The sequence below is a fragment of the Oncorhynchus mykiss genome, chromosome 4, assembly GCF_057628025.1.
Source record: "Oncorhynchus mykiss isolate SJ-2025 chromosome 4, ASM5762802v1, whole genome shotgun sequence".
Classification (NCBI taxonomy): Eukaryota; Metazoa; Chordata; class Actinopteri; order Salmoniformes; family Salmonidae; genus Oncorhynchus; species Oncorhynchus mykiss.
Window position 1 is genome coordinate 84,566,222 of NC_143025.1, and position 24,320 is coordinate 84,590,541.

Sequence of the window (24,320 nt, forward strand, 5' to 3'; positions counted from 1 at the left end):
CTTGCATGCGTGTGTGTGTGATGGCGTACGTGCTTGCATTAGTCATAAGTCCAGCCATAGGTGCAGCTTTCATTTCCCCCCTGTGATATCCTCAATTGCTTTGGAAAACACACACACACACACACACACACACTTCGGACAGCTGGTCTCCGATTAAATCCCTTGCTTTTGTAATTATTCAATATTGTCTGGAAAACAAAGGTAGGATTCATGACAGACACTGTCCAGATGGGTCTCAGTCAGAGACAGTGTTTGTTGTTGAAGACATCTTTCAGACAGACACTGTCCAGATGGGTCTCAGTCAGAGACAGTGTTTGTTGTTGAAGACATCTTTCAGACAGACACTGTCCAGATGGGTCTCAGTCAGAGACAGTGTTTGTTGTTGAACACATCTTTCAGACAGACACTGTCCAGATGGGTCTCAGTCAGAGACAGTGTTTGTTGTTGAAGACATCTTTCAGACAGACACTGTCCAGATGGGTCTCAGTCAGAGACAGTGTTTGTTGTTGAAGACATCTTTCAGACAGACACTGTCCAGATGGGTCTCAGTCAGAGACAGTGTTTGTTGTTGAAGACATCTTTCAGACAGACACTGTCCAGATGGGTCTCAGTCAGAGACAGTGTTTGTTGTTGAAGACATCTTTCAGACAGACACTGTCCAGATGGGTCTCAGTCAGAGACAGGGTTTGTTGTTGAACACATCTTTCAGACAGACACTGTCCAGATGGGTCTCAGTCAGAGACAGTGTTTGTTGTTGAAGACATCTTTCAGACAGACACTGTCCAGATGGGCCTCAGTCAGAGACAGTGTTTGTTGTTGAAGACATCTTTCAGACAGACACTGTCCAGATGGGTCTCAGTCAGAGACAGGGTTTGTTGTTGAAGACATCTTTCAGACAGACACTGTCCAGATGGGTCTCAGTCAGAGACAGGGTTTGTTGTTGAAGACATCTTTCAGACAGACACTGTCCAGATGGGTCTCAGTCAGAGACAGTGTTTGTTGTTGAAGACATCTTTCAGACAGACACTGTCCAGATGGGCCTCAGTCAGAGACAGTGTTTGTTGTTGAAGACATCTTTCAGACAGACACTGTCCAGATGGGTCTCAGTCAGAGACAGTGTTTGTTGTTGAAGACATCTTTCAGACAGACACTGTCCAGATGGGTCTCAGTCAGAGACAGTGTTTGTTGTTGAAGACATCTTTCAGACAGACACTGTCCAGATGGGTCTCAGTCAGAGACAGTGTTTGTTGTTGAAGACATCTTTCAGACAGACACTGTCCAGATGGGTCTCAGTCAGAGACAGTGTTTGTTGTTGAAGACATCTTTCAGACAGACACTGTCCAGATGGGTCTCAGTCAGAGACAGTGTTTGTTGTTGAAGACATCTTTCAGACAGACACTGTCCAGATGGGTCTCAGTCAGAGACAGTGTTTGTTGTTGAACACATCTTTCAGACAGACACTGTCCAGATGGGTCTCAGTCAGAGACAGGGTTTGTTGTTGAAGACATCTTTCAGACAGACACTGTCCAGATGGGTCTCAGTCAGAGACAGGGTTTGTTGTTGAAGACATCTTTCAGACAGACACTGTCCAGATGGGTCTCAGTCAGAGACAGTGTTTGTTGTTGAAGACATCTTTCAGACAGACACTGTCCAGATGGGTCTCAGTCAGAGACAGTGTTTGTTGTTGAAGACATCTTTCAGACAGACACTGTCCAGATGGGTCTCAGTCAGAGACAGGGTTTGTTGTTGAAGACATCTTTCAGACAGACACTGTCCAGATGGGTCTCAGTCAGAGACAGGGTTTGTTGTTGAAGACATCTTTCAGACAGACACTGTCCAGATGGGTCTCAGTCAGAGACAGTGTTTGTTGTTGAACACATCTTTCAGACAGACACTGTCCAGATGGGTCTCAGTCAGAGACAGTGTTTGTTGTTGAAGACATCTTTCAGACAGACACTGTCCAGATGGGTCTCAGTCAGAGACAGGGTTTGTTGTTGAAGACATCTTTCAGACAGACACTGTCCAGATGGGTCTCAGTCAGAGACAGTGTTTGTTGTTGAAGACATCTTTCAGACAGACACTGTCCAGATGGGTCTCAGTCAGAGACAGTGTTTGTTGTTGAAGACATCTTTCAGACAGACACTGTCCAGATGGGTCTCAGTCAGAGACAGTGTTTGTTGTTGAAGACATCTTTCAGACAGACACTGTCCAGATGGGTCTCAGTCAGAGACAGTGTTTGTTGTTGAAGACATCTTTCAGACAGACACTGTCCAGATGGGTCTCAGTCAGAGACAGGGTTTGTTGTTGAAGACATCTTTCAGACAGACACTGTCCAGATGGGTCTCAGTCAGAGACAGTGTTTGTTGTTGAAGACATCTTTCAGACAGACACTGTCCAGATGGGTCTCAGTCAGAGACAGTGTTTGTTGTTGAAGACATCTTTCAGACAGACACTGTCCAGATGGGTCTCAGTCAGAGACAGTGTTTGTTGTTGAAGACATCTTTCAGACAGACACTGTCCAGATGGGTCTCAGTCAGAGACAGTGTTTGTTGTTGAAGACATCTTTCAGACAGACACTGTCCAGATGGGCCTCAGTCAGAGACAGTGTTTGTTGTTGAAGACATCTTTCAGACAGACACTGTCCAGATGGGTCTCAGTCAGAGACAGTGTTTGTTGTTGAAGACATCTTTCAGACAGACACTGTCCAGATGGGTCTCAGTCAGAGACAGTGTTTGTTGTTGAAGACATCTTTCAGACAGACACTGTCCAGATGGGTCTCAGTCAGAGACAGTGTTTGTTGTTGAAGACATCTTTCAGACAGACACTGTCCAGATGGGTCTCAGTCAGAGACAGTGTTTGTTGTTGAAGACATCTTTCAGACAGACACTGTCCAGATGGGTCTCAGTCAGAGACAGTGTTTGTTGTTGAAGACATCTTTCAGACAGACACTGTCCAGATGGGTCTCAGTCAGAGACAGTGTTTGTTGTTGAACACATCTTTCAGACAGACACTGTCCAGATGGGCCTCAGTCAGAGACAGTGTTTGTTGTTGAAGACATCTTTCAGACAGACACTGTCCAGATGGGTCTCAGTCAGAGACAGTGTTTGTTGTTGAAGACATCTTTCAGACAGACACTGTCCAGATGGGCCTCAGTCAGAGACAGTGTTTGTTGTTGAAGACATCTTTCAGACAGACACTGTCCAGATGGGTCTCAGTCAGAGACAGTGTTTGTTGTTGAAGACATCTTTCAGACAGACACTGTCCAGATGGGCCTCAGTCAGAGACAGTGTTTGTTGTTGAACACATCTTTCAGACAGACACTGTCCAGATGGGTCTCAGTCAGAGACAGTGTTTGTTGTTGAAGACATCTTTCAGACAGACACTGTCCAGATGGGCCTCAGTCAGAGACAGTGTTTGTTGTTGAAGACATCTTTCAGACAGACACTGTCCAGATGGGTCTCAGTCAGAGACAGTGTTTGTTGTTGAAGACATCTTTCAGACAGACACTGTCCAGATGGGTCTCAGTCAGAGACAGGGTTTGTTGTTGAACACATCTTTCAGACAGACACTGTCCAGATGGGTCTCAGTCAGAGACAGTGTTTGTTGTTGAAGACATCTTTCAGACAGACACTGTCCAGATGGGTCTCAGTCAGAGACAGTGTTTGTTGTTGAAGACATCTTTCAGACAGACACTGTCCAGATGGGTCTCAGTCAGAGACAGTGTTTGTTGTTGAAGACATCTTTCAGACAGACACTGTCCAGATGGGTCTCAGTCAGAGACAGTGTTTGTTGTTGAAGACATCTTTCAGACAGACACTGTCCAGATGGGCCTCAGTCAGAGACAGTGTTTGTTGTTGAAGACATCTTTCAGACAGACACTGTCCAGATGGGCCTCAGTCAGAGACAGTGTTTGTTGTTGAAGACATCTTTCAGACAGACACTGTCCAGATGGGTCTCAGTCAGAGACAGTGTTTGTTGTTGAACACATCTTTCAGACAGACACTGTCCAGATGGGTCTCAGTCAGAGACAGTGTTTGTTGTTGAAGACATCTTTCAGACAGACACTGTCCAGATGGGTCTCAGTCAGAGACAGTGTTTGTTGTTGAACACATCTTTCAGACAGACACTGTCCAGATGGGTCTCAGTCAGAGACAGTGTTTGTTGTTGAAGACATCTTTCAGACAGACACTGTCCAGATGGGTCTCAGTCAGAGACAGTGTTTGTTGTTGAAGACATCTTTCAGACAGACACTGTCCAGATGGGTCTCAGTCAGAGACAGTGTTTGTTGTTGAAGACATCTTTCAGACAGACACTGTCCAGATGGGTCTCAGTCAGAGACAGGGTTTGTTGTTGAAGACATCTTTCAGACAGACACTGTCCAGATGGGTCTCAGTCAGAGACAGTGTTTGTTGTTGAACACATCTTTCAGACAGACACTGTCCAGATGGGTCTCAGTCAGAGACAGTGTTTGTTGTTGAAGACATCTTTCAGACAGACACTGTCCAGATGGGTCTCAGTCAGAGACAGTGTTTGTTGTTGAAGACATCTTTCAGACAGACACTGTCCAGATGGGTCTCAGTCAGAGACAGTGTTTGTTGTTGAAGACATCGAGCCGTTGCTCTGGGTCCAGTCAGTCTAATTTGTTGTAGCAGTAGGGTTGTTCCTTTTGCGTCTGGGCCTTTAATCATTTAAGAAGAAACCGTGCACTTTAAAAGCCTGTAATATTAAATAGAGGGCCCTTTAATATAGACAGAGAATTCAATGCATCTGATTTTTAATATGAATAATGACTTGCTAAATTACCAAAATTATGCATTTTGCATCTGTCAACCCTGTGTCACTTCTAGGAAGATATTAATCCACATTATCCCAAAGGTTTTCACTATCATTGTAAAGCCCTCGTTAATTTGTTGCTATGACAAAGTCATCTCTGGAGATGATTATTCATTTAATGTGAACAGTGATTCATTTCCGTCTGTCCCTCAGTTTAAGGTCAACCCTTGTCATGTGAACTGAACTCTCGTTTTAATATGATGAAACTATTCCTTTAAAAAAAAAACTTTTTCAAAAGAAACATCTAGTCAAATCAGGTGAGCTGGTTCGACTCTTTTGGGACATTTTCTGGTGTTTTGTGGTGGAAAACTGAGCAGGCCATGCATAAAGTGTCAACCCTGTTAACCATACAGTACAGGCAGCACTGGAGGCTGCTGAGGCGAGGACGGCTCATAACAATGGCTGGAATAGAATGGCATCAAACACATGGAACCTTCAGTATGTGTTTGATGTATTTGATACCATTCCACTGATTCCATTCCAGCCATTCCCATGAGCCCGTCCTCCCCAATTAAGGTGCCACCATCCCCCTGTGATAGACAGGCTAGAAGTGTTTTTTTTTTTTAGCTTGCATTCAATTGTCCCTTCCTGTTGCACACAACAAGCTTCCATTCCTCCTGTCAACAGGGGATTTATGGCTGATTTAATAAGAAATCATCAACCCTGTTACGGTCATCCCTGTTAAGGTCAACCCTGTTATGGTCAACACTGTTATGGTCAACACTGTTATGGTCAACCCTGTTATGGTCAACCCTGTTAAGGTCAACCCTGTTAAGGTCAACCCTGTTATGGTCAACACTGCTATGGTCAACCCTGTTATGGTCAACCCTGTTATGGTCAACCCTGTTAAGGTCAACCCTGTTAAGGTCAACCCTGTTATGGTCAACACTGTTATGGTCAACACTGTTATGGTCAACCCTGTTATGGTCAACCCTGTTAAGGTCAACCCTGTTAAGGTCAACCCTGTTATGGTCAACCCTGTTATGGTCAACCCTGTTATGGTCAACCCTGTTATGGTCAACCCTGTTAAGGTCAACCCTGTTATGGTCAACCCTGTTAAGGTCAACCCTGTTATGGTCAACACTGTTATGGTCAACCCTGTTATGGTCAACCCTGTTAAGGTCAACCCTGTTAAGGTCAACCCTGTTATGGTCAACACTGTTATGGTCAACCCTGTTATGGTCAACCCTGTTACTTACTATTGTAATGTTTTTATTTAACCTTGAGATGAGAAAACTACTTTTTATGAAATAGAACATGTGCTCTTTATGACAGTGAATGAAAATGAGGTGAAATCCAAAGTTTTTTTGGGCAAAACTACAGTTCTCAAAAGGCACCGATTTCCGATTTGGTGGAAGGGCCCTGTACAGGAGCAGTGTTACCATACAGTGTCATAATGGTACTGCCTTTCTTGCCTGTGTGTGTGTGTGTGTGTGTGTGTGTGTGTGTGTGTGTGTGTGTGTGTGTGTGTGTGCGCGCGCGCGTGCGTGACTATGATCATGTCACTGTGAAGTGGATGACATGGCACACAACAAGAATCAGCATCACCTTTATTAGGTCATTACACATACATTTGCATGTAAAGAAGTGTTACTCAGTAAAATGCTGCTACCACAATAAACAAAATACAGACAGACGAGAAACGGGATGAACAGACTAAATGTATAGACGCAGAATGTACACAAACACACATAGCATGTACACTATCGGCATTGTACAGTAGATGGGCCTGAGGAGGAAGGCAGCCATTTACTCAATATCTCATACCTTCGCTCCATGAACTCCCACACTCAGCATCCCCCTCCCTGATTTGAGTGACAGGCCAACAGCCCACCCACCACCAGTCACCCAGCAGCACTAATGATTTGGGTGAATACAGGGTCGGTGTGGCGATCCGCCTCTGGGCTCCGCCCTCTCCACAGCTGTCAATCACCTGGAGATGATGACACACGCAGGCCAGATGGCGTGACGGGCGAAAGAGAGATAGATAGAGAGAGAGTGTGTGTGTGTGTGTGTGTGTGTGTGTGTGTGCGTGACATCCGGCCTGAGGGATGAGGGCCTGATCAATCCCCAGGCATGTGGATGGAGGGAGGGAATGAGGGATGGATTGATGGAAGGAGGGAGTGAGGGAGGGAGGCGAGGGATGATGGACGAGGTGAGTTCTGGACCATGCAGAGATTTAAGGGGTGGTGGAAGGGGGAGAGCAGTGGAGGCCACCATGATAGAGGTTTTAGGCTGGGTTTTCTGTATAAGCACTTTGTGACATCTGCTGGTGTAAAAAGGGCTTTATAAATACATTTGATTGATTGATAAATTGATTGACTGATAAATTGATTGATTGATAGGGGGTTAACATGGGCAGAAGGGAAAGAGAGTGCAAGGAATAACAAATAGGAATGAAGAGCGATAGAAAGACAATAAGAAAGAGCTGAATGGTTTCATTGGTTTTTCTCCACAGTGTCTATTGACCGTTATCTGTCCATTAGACAGTCTCCTCCCAGTGAGGTGTTATCTGTCCATTAGACGGTCTCCTCTCAGTGATGTGTTATCTGTCCATTAGACGGTCTCCTCTCAGTGATGTGTTATCTGTCCATTAGACGGTCTCCTCTCAGTGATGTGTTATCTGTCCATTAGACGGTCTCCTCCCAGTGATGAGTTATCTGTCCATTAGACGGTCTCCTCTCAGTGATGTGTTATCTGTCCATTAGATGGTCTCCTCCCAGTGATGTGTTATCTGTCCATTAGACGGTCTCCTCTCAGTGATGTGTTATCTGTCCATTAGACGGTCTCCTCTCAGTGATGTGTTTTCTGTCCATTAGACGGTCTCCTCCCAGTGATGTGTTATCTGTCCATTAGACCGTCTCCTCTCAGTGATGTGTTATCTGTCCATTAGACGGTCTCCTCTCAGTGATGTGTTATCTGTCCATTAGACGGTCTCCTCCCAGTGATGTATTATCTGTCCATTAGACGGTCTCCTCTCAGTGATGTATTATCTGTCCATTAGACGGTCTCCTCTCAGTGATGTGTTATCTGTCCATTAGACGGTCTCCTCTCAGTGATGTGTTATCTGTCCATTAGACGGTCTCCTCCCAGTGATGTAGGCCTAATAGAGTCCACTGGCTGAGAGACACCGTCTGCCTCCGCTGGCTGAGAGACACTGTCTGCCTCCGCTCCATATTGTAAATGTGCTTCTGGAACTGACCCTGTATATAGTATGTTTACACGTGTTCTTCTTATTTATTATATCTAGCGTGTTTTCGTTTTACCTTGTTATTTTTAGTACTACATTGTTATTGATTACTGCGTTGTTGGGGTTTGAGCTGTCAAGAAAGGCATTTGACTGTAATTGTGGCATTAAAACTTTAAACTGAAACTTGGCTGAGAGAGACTGTTTGCCTCCGCTGACTGAGAGAGACTGTTTGCCTCCACTGGCTGAGAGAGACTGTTTTCCTCTGCTGGCTGAGAGAGACTGTTTTCCTCTTCTAGCTGAGAGAGACTGTTTGCCTTTGCTGACTGAGAGAGACTGTTTGCCTCCTCTGGCTGAGAGAGACTGTTTGCCTCCACTGGCTGAGAGAGACTGTTTGCCTCCACTGGCTGAGAGAGACTGTTTGCCTCCACTGGCTGAGAGAGACTGTTTTCCTCCACTGGCTGAGAGAGACTGTTTTCCTCCGCTGGCTGAGAGAGACTGTTTACCTCCACTGGCTGAGAGAGACTGTTTGCCTCTGCTGGCTGAGAGAGACTGTTTTCCTCCGCTGGCTGAGAGAGACTGTTTACCTCCGCTGGCTGAGAGTCACTTACTGGGCTCATTTACTGGGTACTATCATTAGCCCAGCATGATTCCACTGAACAGACACTGCATGCTACTGCTGCCTCCAGACTGAACTCCCATCGACCTGGTTGTCTCAGGGAAGGCAGGGGGCCTGACACTAACACTAGCCCCATTGTGAGAGCTGTCTGTGGGCACGACAGGTCATTCAGCCTGGCCTGGCCTGGAGAGATGAGCTGGAGAGTCTGGCTGTGGATTAGCGCCGACTCCTCGCCTAGTCAATTAGGGAATCTGAAATGTCTGCTGTGGTTAGTGGAATATCTAACAGAGGAATAGGTTTGAAGTAATAGGTTATCAAGTACCAGCTGGGATTTTAACGCTACACTACCTTTAACACTAGGGGATAGTCAGAGAGACCGTCTCTTTCACATGCTCTCTCTGTATCTGTCTCCCTCTCTCTCACACACATACACCCCCTCCACACACACACACACACACATGGCCCCAGGCCTCTTTTCCATAAATGTTCCTCCTTGATGTAACAGTAATTGCGTTTTTGTAGCACCATGTTCAGCTGCAGGATCCCAGTAGTATGTCTTTAAAAAAAAACAGAAAAAGTTTGTGAAATATTTTTCACAGGAATATGTATGCAGTTTCCTACCAATTTATACAAACTATTTCACATTTCCAAAGTGAAAGAAAATATAGAGACATTTTTTGACGATGTCTTGACTGCATGTATCTTCACACCCCAGAGTTAATCCTTTTTGAAGCACCTTTGCCAGCCATTACAGATTCGACCAACTTTGACCAATTCGTAGGACAACATATATCCATTGTTTTTGTCAATACATATTGCTTACATATGGTTGGGAAACACTGATGGACAGCAATATTAAGTCAGGATTGTGACTGGACCATTCAGGAAGCATCAACACCTCATGGAAAGCCATTCTGGTGTGTCTTTGTCCAGCTGAAATATACATCTCTATGTGAGGATTTAAGAAGACTGAGAAAAGGGGATGGGGAAGGGGATACCTAGTCAGATGTACAACCGAATGCATTCAACTGAACTGTGTCTTCCACATTTAACCCAACCAACCCCTCTGAATCAGAGAGGCGCGAGGGGGGGAGGGGGGGGGGGGCTGCCTTAATTGACATCCATTGGCGTCCAGGGTTTCCTCCAGCTTTTTACCTGGGCTATGTTCCTTTAACATTTATTTAGATCCTGGCAAACTTTCCAGTCCCCACCATTGCTTCGCTGATAATGGTCTTGGCTGTGTTGTATTGCGTGTGTTTGTCTTGTATGGTCATGTACCTCCTCCTCAGTTTGTTATTGTTGTCTTGTCACTGTCCTTATTGTCTTGTTTTGTATTTTGTTTAACAATAAGAGATCAGATAAAATAAAAATATTCATATTCTATCAAAGCCTACATGAATGTCTATCTGAACATTCTGCATGTTGCATCAACCTGAGCAAGCCTCCAGTTCTCTCCTGGGATATGATGAATAAATGAAGGCCCTTCTGCCTGTGTGATCCTGTGATGAACAGTAAGACGGTGGGCTCTGGGAGTTTCCTTTCATTGTCTTGTCACAGCACAGCTAGAACTGGGGGTGTGTTCAGTAGGGTGAAACTTTTTCAGAATGTTAAACATATCCATTTTATGAATAGGCTTGATTGTTTCTAACGGAACGTTCTGTAACAATACACACTTCTGACTGAACTGACCGCTGATGGTCTTCCTCACAGTAATATCACAGGGGATTTTCTAAAGGTTAACCTTGTCCCTTCTTCACTGTCATTCATCAGTCTGTCATTTATCAGTCTGTTATTCATCAGTCTGTCATTCATCAGTCTGTCATTCATCATTATGATGTCTGTGTGTCTCTGTGTGTATGTGTATGTGTGTGTGTTTCTGTGTGTGTTTCTCAGTGTATGTGTGTGTATGTCTCTGTGTGTGTGTCTCTGTGTGTCTCTCTCTCTGTGTGTGTGTGTGTGTGTGTGTGTGTGTGTGTGTGTGTGTGTGTGTGTGTGTGTGTGTGTGTGTGTGTGTGTGTGTGTGTGTGTGTGTGTGTGTGTGTGTGTGTGTGTGTGTGTGTGTGAATGTATGTGTGTATCTGTGTGTGTTTTCTAAATGTTAACATTGTCCCTTACTCACTGTTATTCATCAGTCTGTTATTCATCCTTCTGTCATTCATCCTTCTGTTATTCATCCTTCTGTTATTCATCCTTCCCTATTCATCCTTCTGTCATTCATCAGTCTGTTATTCATCAGTCTGTTATTCATCCTTCTGTCATTTATCAGTCTGTTATTCATCCTTCTGTCATTCATCATTCTGTTATTCATCAGTCTGTCATTCATCCTTCTGTTATTCATCCTTCTGTTATTCATCCTTCTGTTATTCATCCTTCTGTTATTCATCAGTCTGTTATTCATCCTTCTGTCATTCATCCTTCTGTCATTCATCAGTCTGTTATTCATCCTTCTGTTATTCATCAGTCTGTTATTCATCCTTCTGTTATTCATCAGTCTGTTATTCATCCTTCTGTCATTCATCCTTCTGTCATTCATCAGTCTGTTATTCATCCTTTTGTTATTCATCAGTCTGTTATTCATCCTTCTGTTATTCATCAGTCTGTTATTCATCCTTCTGTTATTCATCAGTCTGTTATTCATCCTTCTGTTATTCATCAGTCTGTTATTCATCATTCTGTTATTCATCAGTCTGTCATTCATCCTTCTGTTATTCATCAGTCTGTTATTCAACCTTCTGTTATTCATCAGTCTGTTATTCATCCTTCTGTTATTCATCCGTCTGTTATTCAACCTTCTGTTATTCATCAGTCTGTTATTCATCAGTCTGTTATTCATCCGTCTGTTATTCAACCTTCTGTCATTCATCAGTCTGTTATTCATCAGTCTGTGTTTCTTAGCTTAGTTCCCAACTGAGAGGAGAGGGTCAAGGGAGGGGAAGCTGCAAAACAGTGTGTGTGTGTGAGTGTGTGTATGTGTGTGTCTGTGTGTATGTGCGTGAGTGCATAGTATGTGTGCATGAGTGTGTGTGTGTACATATGGGGTGGTGAGGGTAGCCTAGTGGTTAGAGCGTTGGACTAGTAACTGGAAGGTTGAAAGTTCAAACCCCCGAGCTGACAAGGTACAAATCTGTCCTTCTGCCCCTGAACAGGCAGTCATTGAAAATAAGAATTTGTTTTTAACTGACTTGCCTAGTTAAATAAAGGTAAAATAAATTTAAAAAAAGTGTGTGTATTATAATGAAGATAAGGTTATAAGGTTATTTCTGCATGATGTTCCCCACTCAGGGAGCAAATTGAGTTTGCATGCCTTGATGACTCATTAGCCTTTGTCTCTCTTGATGCATGTACTTAGAAGCTATTTATATTTTCTTATAAATATGAATGTATTAGATAACGTGTGTGTGTGTGTGTGTGTGTGTGTGTGTGTGTGTGTGACTGTCCTCATGGGTACCGAAAATACCTAAAAGTCCCCACAAAGATAGTAAAACAAGGAAAATTACAAAGGCCATTTTAAATTTAGGGATTAGGGTTAAGGGTTAAGGTTAGGGTTAGGTTTAGTGTTAGGAGTTAGGATTAGGCTTAATAGTTAATGTTAGGAGTTGGGATTAGGGTTAAGGTTAGGGTTAGGTTTAGTGTTAGGAGTTAGGATTAGGCTTAATAGTTAATGTTAGGAGTTGGGATTAGGGTTAAGGGCAGGAACAGATTGGGAATGAAAAATGGCCGGCTAGAAGGAGCACATATTGGCACAATGGCTCTGGCATCAAGGTGGCAAGGATCTCTGGAACCATCTGACTAGTAAAACAAATAATACAGGAAGACATGTGTTGGTGAAAAGACTGGTGAGCAGGCAAGTCCTAGAATAAAATTAAAATAAACATGTTTCCTACCTCCTTAAATTAGCAGTTTCTGCAGCAGCTCACTTCTCTCAGCAGTGCCATCTATAACCAGGTCACGGTCCAGGGCCATTAAAGCATCTCGCTCAGTAGCCATGAGCATAAAAGCCTCCAGGTGTTGTTGAGATAGAGTGCTCCTGAGCTTACTCTAGATGAATTTCAGAGTAGGGAAGCTCCGCTCGCAAGCTACTGTACCTGAGTTACTGACAGGGTAAGTATGAACTTGTAAGCAAGACCCAGGATGTGGTATGCGTCCATCAATAGGTTGTACTGACTAAGAATACGGTAGCAACACAGTGGACAGTCCTTGCAAGATGAACAGCTCTTGTTCACCATCTCCACCATCTCTACCTTGTCTTCATTTCATTCAGGCCCATGATCCTCCATAGTCCTGGTTGTGTATTCTTCAAATCCCCATTGTTTTAACCTAGTCCACTGTTCTGCCAGACTCATGAGCTCACTCTGTAAATTGGCCACCGTTGCTCTGCTGTCAAATTTGATCAAACATTTGCTTAGTTCTTGATGGGCTCTGTGTAAGGCCATTGGCACTGGATGTTAACTGACTAAAGTTCTTAGGGTCCAGAAGAGCCATACAAAGTGCCATTACTCAGAAATCGCAGATGGATGGTATCTATAACTGTATCCAGAATTTGATTATGGACACCAATCATGTATGCACTCTCTGCCCCAGTAAACGTCTAATCTAGTGCCATCTCTCCAGGCGTGATTTTCTTCTTTCGAGCCCTTTTTGGCAGAGTGGTCTCTAACTCCATCTCTGTTTCCTCATCCCGTTCCTGCAACTTCCTGTCTGAAGCTGCCTTGACTTTTTCAAAATCTCTAGCCATTCCTTTCAGCTGCTCTTCTGTAGACACAACCATACGATGCGCAGACGGAATGTCCATTTCACTTGTTTGAAGATATTTTGAGACTGGTGAGGTGACCTGAGGTGACCTAAGTCATATCTGAGCTGTAAGTATTGTTTCATACTTCAGCAACCCCTCAAAGTATCCCCGTGCCTTGACCCGTGCAGTGGTGTTGATGTTTTTCTGATATTGTATGGTTGAAAGAGTGAGAAGGACATCAACATACAGACACTCATCTGGATTTCCAAAAGCTCCAAAGACCTTCTTTAACTTCTTTAAGGCACTGTCTTCAGCCCACCAGCGTGTCTTACCAGTTGGAGCAAGACGTCTGTGTCAGGCATTTCCAAATACCTGAAGGTACCACGTTCATCTGTACAAACAATAGTACGCAAGTATAAACACCATGGGACCACGCAGCCGTCATTCCTCTCAGGAAGGAGATGCGTTCTGTCTCCTAGAGATGAACGTACTTTGGTGCGAAAAGTGCAAATCAATCCCAGAACAACAGCAAAGGACCTTGTGCTGGAGGAAAGAGGTACAAAACTATTGTCGTGGCTAATGTATTAGTTAATGTGATGACTGTTGCTCATCGAATGATTAAAGGTTTCTAATTGCGTGATTAACTGGATCAAGCAATTATTAACTCATTAACCTGGGGCACCATGGGAAAATTAGTTTTGATTGAGTTTCTATTTCCCAAATTAGCTCAAAGAATATCAGAATATCGATTATACAAACAGTCGCTAATTAATCAATTTCCTCTACAATTTCATTCTGAACGTCACATAATCTGGGAATCTGCACGGACCCGGGTCTCACCAATGAGTTCATACCACACCAATCTTAGTTGAGTTTTTATTTACTAGAAAGCTAAAATGATGATAAAAGATACACATACACAAAAACACATTATAGACTATTGATTAGGACTTAGTATAATGGGCCAACACACTATGGCGCGAGTTACCCACAATGGGGATTTAAAAGAGAGAGAAAAATAGAAAGTACACGGGATAAATATACATTTGGGTGCATTTGTCATCTATGCTTATTTTAACCCTAGCCTTGCCCAGAATTGCCGCTCTTATGGGTCAGAATATAATGATGTAATTACGTGTTGGAGGTCTCAGAGGGGAAGCTCTGCGTGGGTCGTTTAGGCTTCTCAATGACGCACTTCTCCGGTGCAATTCTCTGGTTGTCCTCACGATGTCAGTGTCCTTTTGGCTTAGGGGTCTGTTCCCTCGTCCTTGCTCTGGAAGGGGTCTTCTGAGGACAGACAGCTCTATAGTTCAGAGCTCACAGCGTAGGAATGAAACAGTGTAGATACCCCGATTCGATGGAGAGGCTAGGTGGTCCGGCTTGAATTCACCCGCTTAGACATGGGTAGAATTTTTTTTTCTTTGTCTTCAACCTTGTGTTGCGTTTTGGGTTCATTGACTTTTTAGACCTTGGCTGCAGCTTGGGTCCCTTAGTCTGATATGTTCATTCTTAAGCCATTTTGCCACAGTTTTGACTAAGGTGTATGTAAACTTCCGACTTCCACTGTAGCTAAATAGCCAGCTAGCCAAACCCAAGCATTGCTTATCTTATCCCTATTGTCTTCGTTCTTACCGCTTCAGCTGCAAAACCTTGACTAACAGTTGAACTGGTTCACTGGGCTCAATGGGCTGCTCTCTCTGCTCTCTGCTGCCAGTGCCTCCAGGCTCACTAGGCTGAGATGATTGACTGGTACCGGCAGCAAATGAATAATTTGTTATTTTAAAACATTTGGCTGCATCAGCCTCAAGGAACTTCAACCTCTTCTCTCTCCGCTTTTCAGCACCACCTTTACATTTTTTCTCTTTTTGTTTGTCCACCTTGCTCCACTCCACTATTTATCCAAATGTCACCACTTAACAGAGATTGGAAAGGGGCAGGGCTCAGGTAAAGTTAGAATGGACTGGACCAAAAGTAATTGGCTGGGAGAGAGAGGCTGACATATGTAATACCCAACGGCAGTGGGCCAACAGCCCACTCTCCTGGGCCAGTCAGACACACAGCACTTGGTTATTTTTATTTTAGCGGGGGCTGGGGTTATTTATATTTTGCGTTGCATCGGCCCCAATTGTCAAGCGGCCCACCGGGAAAAGTCCCGCTGTTCCAGATGGCCATTCCATCATTGGTCAATGGTTAGGGTTAGGGTTAAGTGTTAAGGTTAGGGTCAGGGTTAAGGTTAGGGATTGGGATTCGGGTTAAGGTTAGGGTTATGATTAGCATTAAGGGTTAAGGTTTGGGGTTAGGATTAGGGTTAAGGATTAAGGTTAGGGGTTAGGATTAGGGTTAAGGTTAGGGGTTAGGTTTAGGGTTTAGTGTTCAGGGTTAAGGTTAGGTTTAGTGTTAGGAGTTATGCAAAATAGGATTTTGAAAGGAAATCAATTTTAGGTCCCCAAAAGGATAGTAAAATATATTGTGTGTCTACGTGTTTAATTATACTTGTGGGGACCATAGTAAATAAACTAAATTTGACCAAATGGGGACCCACAAAATGTCCCCAATTGGTCAAATGTTGGTTATTTAGGAGCTAGGGTTAGTTTTAGGTTTAGGAGCTAGGGTTATTTTTAGGTTTAGGAGCTAGTGTTAGGGTTAGGGTTAAGGTAAGGGTACGGGTTAGGGTTAAGGGTTATGGGAAATAAGATTTTGAATGGGACTGAATTGTGTGTCCACACAAGGTTACTTGTACAAGACTGTGTGTGTTCTTGCACGCTTGCATTTCGTTTGTGTGCACACCTGTGTTATAATGAACAGGTCAACATTTGAGATGTTCAGGAAATAAAAATGGAATGAAGAGAGATGTTACTGTTCACTATAGCACACTATAAACAATGAAACAGGGTAGAAATACAGCTTTGTAGGGTTCATTATACTTTACAAATACTCATTAGTGAAAAAAACGCAATGAGCATTTTAAATGTACCAAAAGGACGCCCAAACATCATTTAGACTCTAATTAGCAATTAGGCTTTGTAAGATATTCAGCTGCAAATCTGCTCACCAAAATAATGTTCTATTGAACGGAGTGCTCTTTGATTTCTGCTCACATTTAATCAAGACAGACACACACACACACACACACACACACACACGCACGCACGCTCTCACACACACACACACACACACACACACACACACACACACACACACACACACACACAGAAAGACACACACACACACAGAAAGACACACACACACACACACTCTCACACACACACAGAAAGACACACACACACAGAAAGACACACACAGACACACACACACACACACACACACACAGTAAAAGAGCTCTGACTCATATACTAACACAGCTAACAAAGATGTAGAAAAACAAACACACTCATCCCCACTCTGATACCCCATTGCTCTCTCTCTATTCCCCCCTGTCTCTTGTGTTAGGATACCTGAGGGCCAGGTAGAAGAGGGAGGGGCCCTGGCTGTGGGGAGGCTACGCTCCCTGGAGGACCAGCTGACCAGAGCCAAGCAGAAGATACACAGCTTCCAGAGACTGACCGGAGATGGTGAGCAGGCCAGGGGGATCAGGGAGGCCAGGGAGGGATGTATGGGGGCAGAGGAGGTGGAAGCTCCAGAGTCCCAGAGAGTAAGGAGGTAAGGCGGTGGGTCAGATAGCCTAGGATTATGGATTATTAGCCTGGTCTATGTTAGTAGCTAAACTCATCTGACAGGGAAAACATGTGTGTTTTTGTGTGTGTTTTTGTGTGTGTTTTTGTGAGTGCTTGCGTGTGTATGTGTCTAAGAGGTGCGTGTCAGAGGGTTGGCTGCTAGGTGGAATAGAAGTAGTGTCACAGGAAGAAAGGAAGAGAGAGAGCATGTGTGTGTGTGTGTGTCTGCCTGTGTTAGTCTCTGTGTGTGTGTGTGTGTGTGTGTGTCTTTGTGTGTCTCTGTGAGTGTGTCTCTGTGTGTGTGTCTCTGTGTGTGTGTGTGTCTCTGTGTGGACATAACAGATGCATTAAAACTCTTATGAACAAATGTACATGAATGGAGTCAAAGCATCACATTGGGAGAGAGAGAGGTTGAGCGGGAGAGATTAGTATTGACAGACGATCCAGTCTTCTCCTAAAACTCCCATGTGTTCAATGACAGTTACCTTTCTGCCCATCGTTCTTTATTTCACCCCCCCCTCCTGCCTCCACCACCACTCAGGTCCGGGCCCCACCCAGGAGGAGCTGAGGCGGAGGGTAGAGAACGGTGTGAGGGAGCTCTGGTACTTTGTCAGCAGCGAGGTGAAGAAGCTGGGCCATGTGGAGGCTGGGGAAAGGCCCAGACAGGCTGACACCCTGATACAAGACCTGGGACACCAGCAGAGGTCAGAGACACATGCACACACGCTCTCTCTCACACACACATACATCTATAAACCCTTCCACAGGCTGTCCGCCGACATACACATACACAGAAACACACACACCTTCCCTTACCACTCTCCCAGGTGTCTTCCTCTGTGTTGGCTTCAGCCCAGAGGTCAGAGAGAGCAGAGAGAGGTTGCGACATGAGTCACACGTTTATGTAGTTCATCGGCCCTGTAATACAGCAGTGGCCCCGGCTCTCTTCCCTACCTACCTCCTTCCTTCCCTGTCTCCCTCCCACCCTCTCTACTGCCTCCGTCCGCCTGCCTGTTGAATTATGGGGTAATTGTAAATGGGACAGTAATTGCCCAACAATTGGAGCGGGTAATCAGTACTCAGGGCCACTCAGTTTAGCCACCCGTCAACTAAACCCCCATCTCCAGCCTGCAGCCTCCAGTCGCATTAAACCGCTGGGCCGGGGAAACCCTCACAGGCTTCATAGAAGGACACACACTCACACACACACACACACACAATCACTCACACACTCACACACACACACACACACACACACAATCACTCACACACTCACACACACATGCAATCACTCAGACACTCACACAAAAACACACACACACTCACACGCAATCACTGAGACACTCACACAAAAACACACACACAAAAACACACTCACACGCAATCACTGAGACACTCACACAAAAACACACACACATTCACACACACTCACACACACATTAACAACCAACCGCAGGAGAACTAGCCTCACGCTCCTCTGCCAAAGCACAGAGGGTCTGTCTGCCTATTCTCCCATGTTAACTCAGCGGCTAACAGACACTTGTAGTTCTCACACAGGGAGACTGTGATAGGTCCACGGTGGGTCCTGGGTAAAGGAGTATGACACGGTTTCGCGTTGTGGTTTAGGATAAAAAATGCTAGAGAACGTGTGGAAGTGTTTCTGTGTGTGTGTGTGTGTGTGTGTGTGTGTGTGTGTGTGTGTGTGTGTGTGTGTGTGTGTGTGTGTGTGTGTGTGCGTGTGCGTGTGCCATACATGACTATGCGTATTTTAAAGTTAGAGTTTTTATTGTGTTGATTATTTTCTTGTGCATAGGGTTTTTATTTAAATTGTGTAAAATAATTATGCACCGGCTGCCATTGATACTTTGTAATGTAATGTCAAAATTGTGGCATGAAGCATTCTTTATACTATATGTGTGTGTGTACTAATGTGCTTGTGCTCAGGTGGTTTCCCACCCTGAGAATGTGACTGACGTGGGTTACTAAAATGATTTGAGGCGTGCTGGTTTTCAGAGCTATTACCCCTGCACATTGATCAGGTACTCTCTGTATATAGCCATTACCCCTGCACATTGATCTGGTACTCTCTGTATATAGCCATTACCCCTGCACATTGATCTGGTACTCCCTGTATATAGCTATAACCCTGCACATTGATCTGGTACTCTCTGTATATAGCTATTACCCTGCACATTGATCTGGTACTGGTACTCCCTGTATATAGCCATTACCCCTGCACATTGATCTGGTACTCTCTGTATATAGCCATTACCCCTGCACATTGATCTGGTACTCTCTGTATATAGCTATTACCCCTGCACATTGATATGGTACTCTCTGTATATAGCTATTACCCCTGCACATTGATCTGGTACTCTCTGTATATAGCCATTACCCCTGCACATTGATCAGGTACTCTCTGTATATAGCCATTACCCCTGCACATTGATCTGGTACTCTCTGTATATAGCCATTACCCCTGCACATTGATCTGGTACTCTCTGTATATAGCCATTACCCCTGCACATTGATCTGGTACTCTCTGTATATAGCTATTACCCTGCACATTGATCTGGTACTCTCTGTATATAGCTATTACCCTGCACATTGATCTGGTACTCCCTGTATATAGCTATTACCCCTGCACATTGATCTGGTACTGGTACTCTCTGTATATAGCTATTACCCCTGCACATTAATCTGGTACTCACTGTATATAGCTATTACCCCTGCACATTGATCTGGTACTCCCTGTATATAGCTATTGCCCCTGCACATTGATCTGGTACTCTCTGTATATAGCTATTACCCTGCACATTGATCTGGTACTCTCTGTATATAGCTATTTTATATAGCCCCTGCACATTGATCTGCACATTGATCTGGTACTGGTACTCTCTGTATATAGCTATTACCCCTTCACATTGATCTGGTACTCTCTGTATATAGCTATTACCCTTGCACATTGATCTGGTACTGGTACTCCCTGTATATAGCTATTGCCCCTGCACATTGATCTGGTACTCCCTGTATATATCTATTAACCTTGCACATTGATCTGGTACTCCCTGTATATAGCTATTACCCCTGCACATTGATCTGGTACTACCTGTATATAGCTATAACCCTGCACATTGATCTGGTACTGGTACTCTCTGTATATAGCTATTACCCTGCACATTGATATGGTACTGGTACTCTCTGTATATAGCTATTACCACTGCACATTGATCTGGTACTCTCTGTATATAGCTATTACCCCTGAACATTGATATGGTACTCTCTGTATATAGCTATTACCCCTGCACATTGATCTGGTACTGGTACTCACTGTATATTGCTATTAACCCTACACATTGATCTGGTACTGGTACTCTCTGTATATAGCTATTACTCCTGCACATTGATCTGGTACTCCCTGTACATAGCTATTACCCCTGCACATTGATCTGGTACTGGTACTCCCTGTATATAGCTATTACCCCTGCACATTGATCTGGTACTCTCTGTATATAGCTATTACCCCTGCACATTGATCTGGTACTCTCTGTATATAGCTATTACCCCTGCACATTGATCTGGTACTCCCTGTATATAGCCATTATTCCTGCACATTGATCTGGTACTCGTACTCCCTGTATATAGCTATTACCCCTGCACATTGATCTGGTACTCTCTGTATATAGCCATTATTCCTGCGCATTGATCTGGTACTGGTACTCCCATATCTAACTATTACCCCTGCACATTGATCTGGTACTCCCTGTATATAGCTCCATTCTTGTGTTACATTTTTTAATTTCTATTATTTCTTAAAACCGCATTGTTTGTTAAGTGCTTGTAAGTAAGCATTTCACGGTTAAGTCTACACCTGTTATATTCGGCGCATGTGACATATACAATTTGCCCTGATTCCATTTTTGTGTGTGTGCAGGTCCATCATGACAGACCTGTATTACCTCAGCCAGGCTGACGGAGTTGGCGACTGGAGAGTGAAGGAGGCCAGGGACCTGTCTAACCTGGTGCAGAACAGGATCACGTACCTACAGGTATACACACACTCACACAAACACATACACAAACTTTTGCGTTCACGCATGCACACACACAAATGCACACACCGACGTATGCGTGCATACACTCTTAATCTTCTTTGGCTGTCCCCATAGGAGAACCCTTTGTAGAACCCTTTTGGGTTGCAGATGTAACTATTTTGGATTCCATGTAAAAAGCCTTTCTACAGAGGGTTCTTTATTACCGTATAGTATTATATTATACTACATTATATGGACTGGGATTATGCACCTCGTTCAAACCACCATAAAGCTGAGAGAACATGCGATTCTGGTGCTATAAGGGCACAAGGCGAGACCCAAATGCAGACACAGGAGGCAGATGGTTGAGCTCCGATATTTATTATAACAAGAGAGGGTAGGCAAAAGTCAGGTCGGGTACAGGCGAGAGTTCATAAACCAGGTCAGAGTCCAAACGGTACAAGACGGTAGGCAGGCTCGAGGTCAGGGACAGGCAGAGTGGTCAGGCAGGCGGGCTCAGAGTCAGGACAGGCAAGGGTCAAAACCAGGAGGGCGAGCAGAGAGAGTCTGGGAAACGCAGGAGCTGAGACACAAAAAAGCTGGTTGACTTGACAAACAAGACAAACTGGCACAGAGAGACAGATAACACAGGGATAAATACACCGGGGATATTAAGCGACAACTGGAGGGGGTGGAGACGAGCACAAGGACAGGTGAAACAGATCAGGGTGTGACAGGTGCAGCACATGCGGCCCACAAAGTTACAAATATAGGCTAGCGAATTTGATTTTAAAATGTTAAATATAATAGGGCTTTCTTGTATAATAAGTAGGCTGACGTATACATACTGTACTTTTCATAATATTTCCTCAAATGTTATTACCCCTCTTTCTCTCTATATTGTTCCCTCATTCCTTAACATTTGTGGTAGTGGTGGAGTAGGGTCCTGAGGGCACACAGTGCTGTGAAGTCTGTGAATGTATTGTAATGTTTTTAAAATTGTATAAACTGCCTTCATTTTGCTGGACCCCAGGAAGAGGAGCTGGGGGGGGGGGGATCCATAATAAATACAAATACAAATTCCTTCCTCACTTTCGACAGTTCATTTAAATAAGTTATTATCTTCATCTTTCCAAAGACATCCTTGAATAACATAGAATTAATATTATGGAATTAGGTGCAGATGGCTTTCACTTCACAAAGATTGAATGGCTATAGTCTGAATAAATAACTGCCATAGCCTACAACCATCACATGTTCACTCTGCTTTCAAACTACCAGTGCGTTGGATTGGCTGCTGTATTTAATGTTCAGAAAACAAAAAACAATGTCCAGCAAGACTTGAAGATCTAAGGAGCGTTTTGTAAGGGAAAAAACCATCGGAGCACAGGTCCCTGCCTATTGCGCAAGAGACAGAGGCTAGTTAGAAGCTTATAATGCATATCCCATCATTCATTAGATAAATATAAGGCTAATGCAGCATCACATGTACCGTTGTGGCCAAAAGTTTTGAGAATGACACAAATATTAATTTTCACAAAGTTTGCTGCTTCAGTGTCTTGAGATATTTTTGTCAGGTGTTACTATGGAATACTGATGTATAATTACAAGCATTTCATAAGCATTTAATATATATATATATATATATATATATATATATATATATATATATATACAGTGCCTTGCGAAAGTATTCGGCCCCCTTGAACTTTGCGACCTTTTGCCTCATTTCAGGCTTCAAACATCAAGATATAAAACTTTGTGAAGAATCAACAACAAGTGGGACACAATCATGAAGTGGAACAACATTTATTGGATATTTCAAACTTTTTTAACAAATCAAAAACTGAAAAATTGGGCGCGCAAATTTATTCAGCCCCTTTACTTTCAGTGCAGCAAACTCTCTCCAGAAGTTCAGTGAGGATCTCTGAATGATCCAATGTTGACCTAAATGACTAATGAGGATAAATACAATCCACCTGTGTGTAATCAAGTCTCCGTATAAATGCACCTGCACTGTGATAGTCTCAGAGGTCCGTTAAAAGCGCAGAGAGCATCATGAAGAACAAGGAACACACCAGGCAGGTCCGAGATACTGTTGTGAAGAAGTTTAAAGCCGGATTTGGATACAAAAAGATTTCCCAAGCTTTAAACAACCCAAGGAGCACTGTGCAAGCGATAATATTGAAATGGAAGGAGTATCAGACCACTGCAAATCTACCAAGACCTGGCCGTCCCTCTAAACTTTCAGCTCATACAAGGAGAAGACTGATCAGAGATGCAGCCAAGAGGCCCATGATCACTCTGGATGAACTGCAGAGATCTACAGATGAGGTGGGAGACTCTGTCCATAGGACAACAATCAGTCATATATTGCACAAATCTGGCCTTTATGGAAGAGTGGCAAGAAGAAAGCCATTTCTTAAAGATATCCATAAAAAGTGTAGTTTAAAGTTTGCCACAAGCCACCTGGGAGACCCACCAAACATGTGGAAGAAGGTGCTCTGGTCAGATGAAACCAAAATTGAACTTTTTGGCAACAATGCAAAACGTTATGTTTGGCGTAAAAGCAACACAGCTGAACACACCATCCCCACTGTCAATCATGGTGGTGGCAGCATCATGGTTTGGGCCTGCTTTTCTTCAGCAGGGACAGGGAAGATGGTTAAAATTGATGGGAAGATGGATGGAGCCAAATACAGGACCATTCTGGAAGAACCTGATGGAGTCTGCAAAAGACCTGAGACTGGGACGGAGATTTATCTTCCAACAAGACAATGATCCAAAACATAAAGCAAAATCTACAATGGAATGGTTCAAAAATAAACATATCCAGGTGTTAGAATGGCCAAGTCAAAGTCCAGACCTGAATCCAATCGAGAATCTGTGGAAAGAACTGAAAACTGCTGTTCACAAATGCTCTCCATCCAACCTCACTGAGCTCGAGCTGTTTTGCAAGGAGGAATGGGAAAAAATGTCAGTCTCTCGATGTGCAAAACTGACATACCCCAAGCGACTTACAGCTGTAATCGCAGCAAAAGGTGGCGCTACAAAGTATTAACTTAAGGGGGCTGAATAATTTTGCACGCCCAATTTTTCAGTTTTTGATTTGTTAAAAAAGTTTGAAATATCCAATAAATGTCGTTCCACTTCATGATTGTGTCCCACTTGTTGTTGATTCTTCACAAAAAAATACAGTTTTATATCTTTATGTTTGAAGCCTGAAATGTGGCAAAAGGTT

General features: G+C 43.8%; 1 protein-coding gene across 1 annotated transcript in view; it reads left to right on the forward strand.

Moving 5' to 3' along the window:
* LOC110521089 (alpha-(1,6)-fucosyltransferase) overlaps window positions 1-24,320 on the forward strand; it is a 168,454-nt gene that overhangs the window by 112,255 nt on the left and 31,879 nt on the right. The window contains exons 3-5 of the mRNA XM_036976164.2: window positions 16,822-16,943; window positions 17,587-17,749; window positions 20,980-21,094. Of these exons, the coding sequence (XP_036832059.1) occupies window positions 16,822-16,943; window positions 17,587-17,749; window positions 20,980-21,094 (400 nt within the window). The remainder of the gene's footprint in view (window positions 1-16,821; window positions 16,944-17,586; window positions 17,750-20,979; window positions 21,095-24,320) is intronic.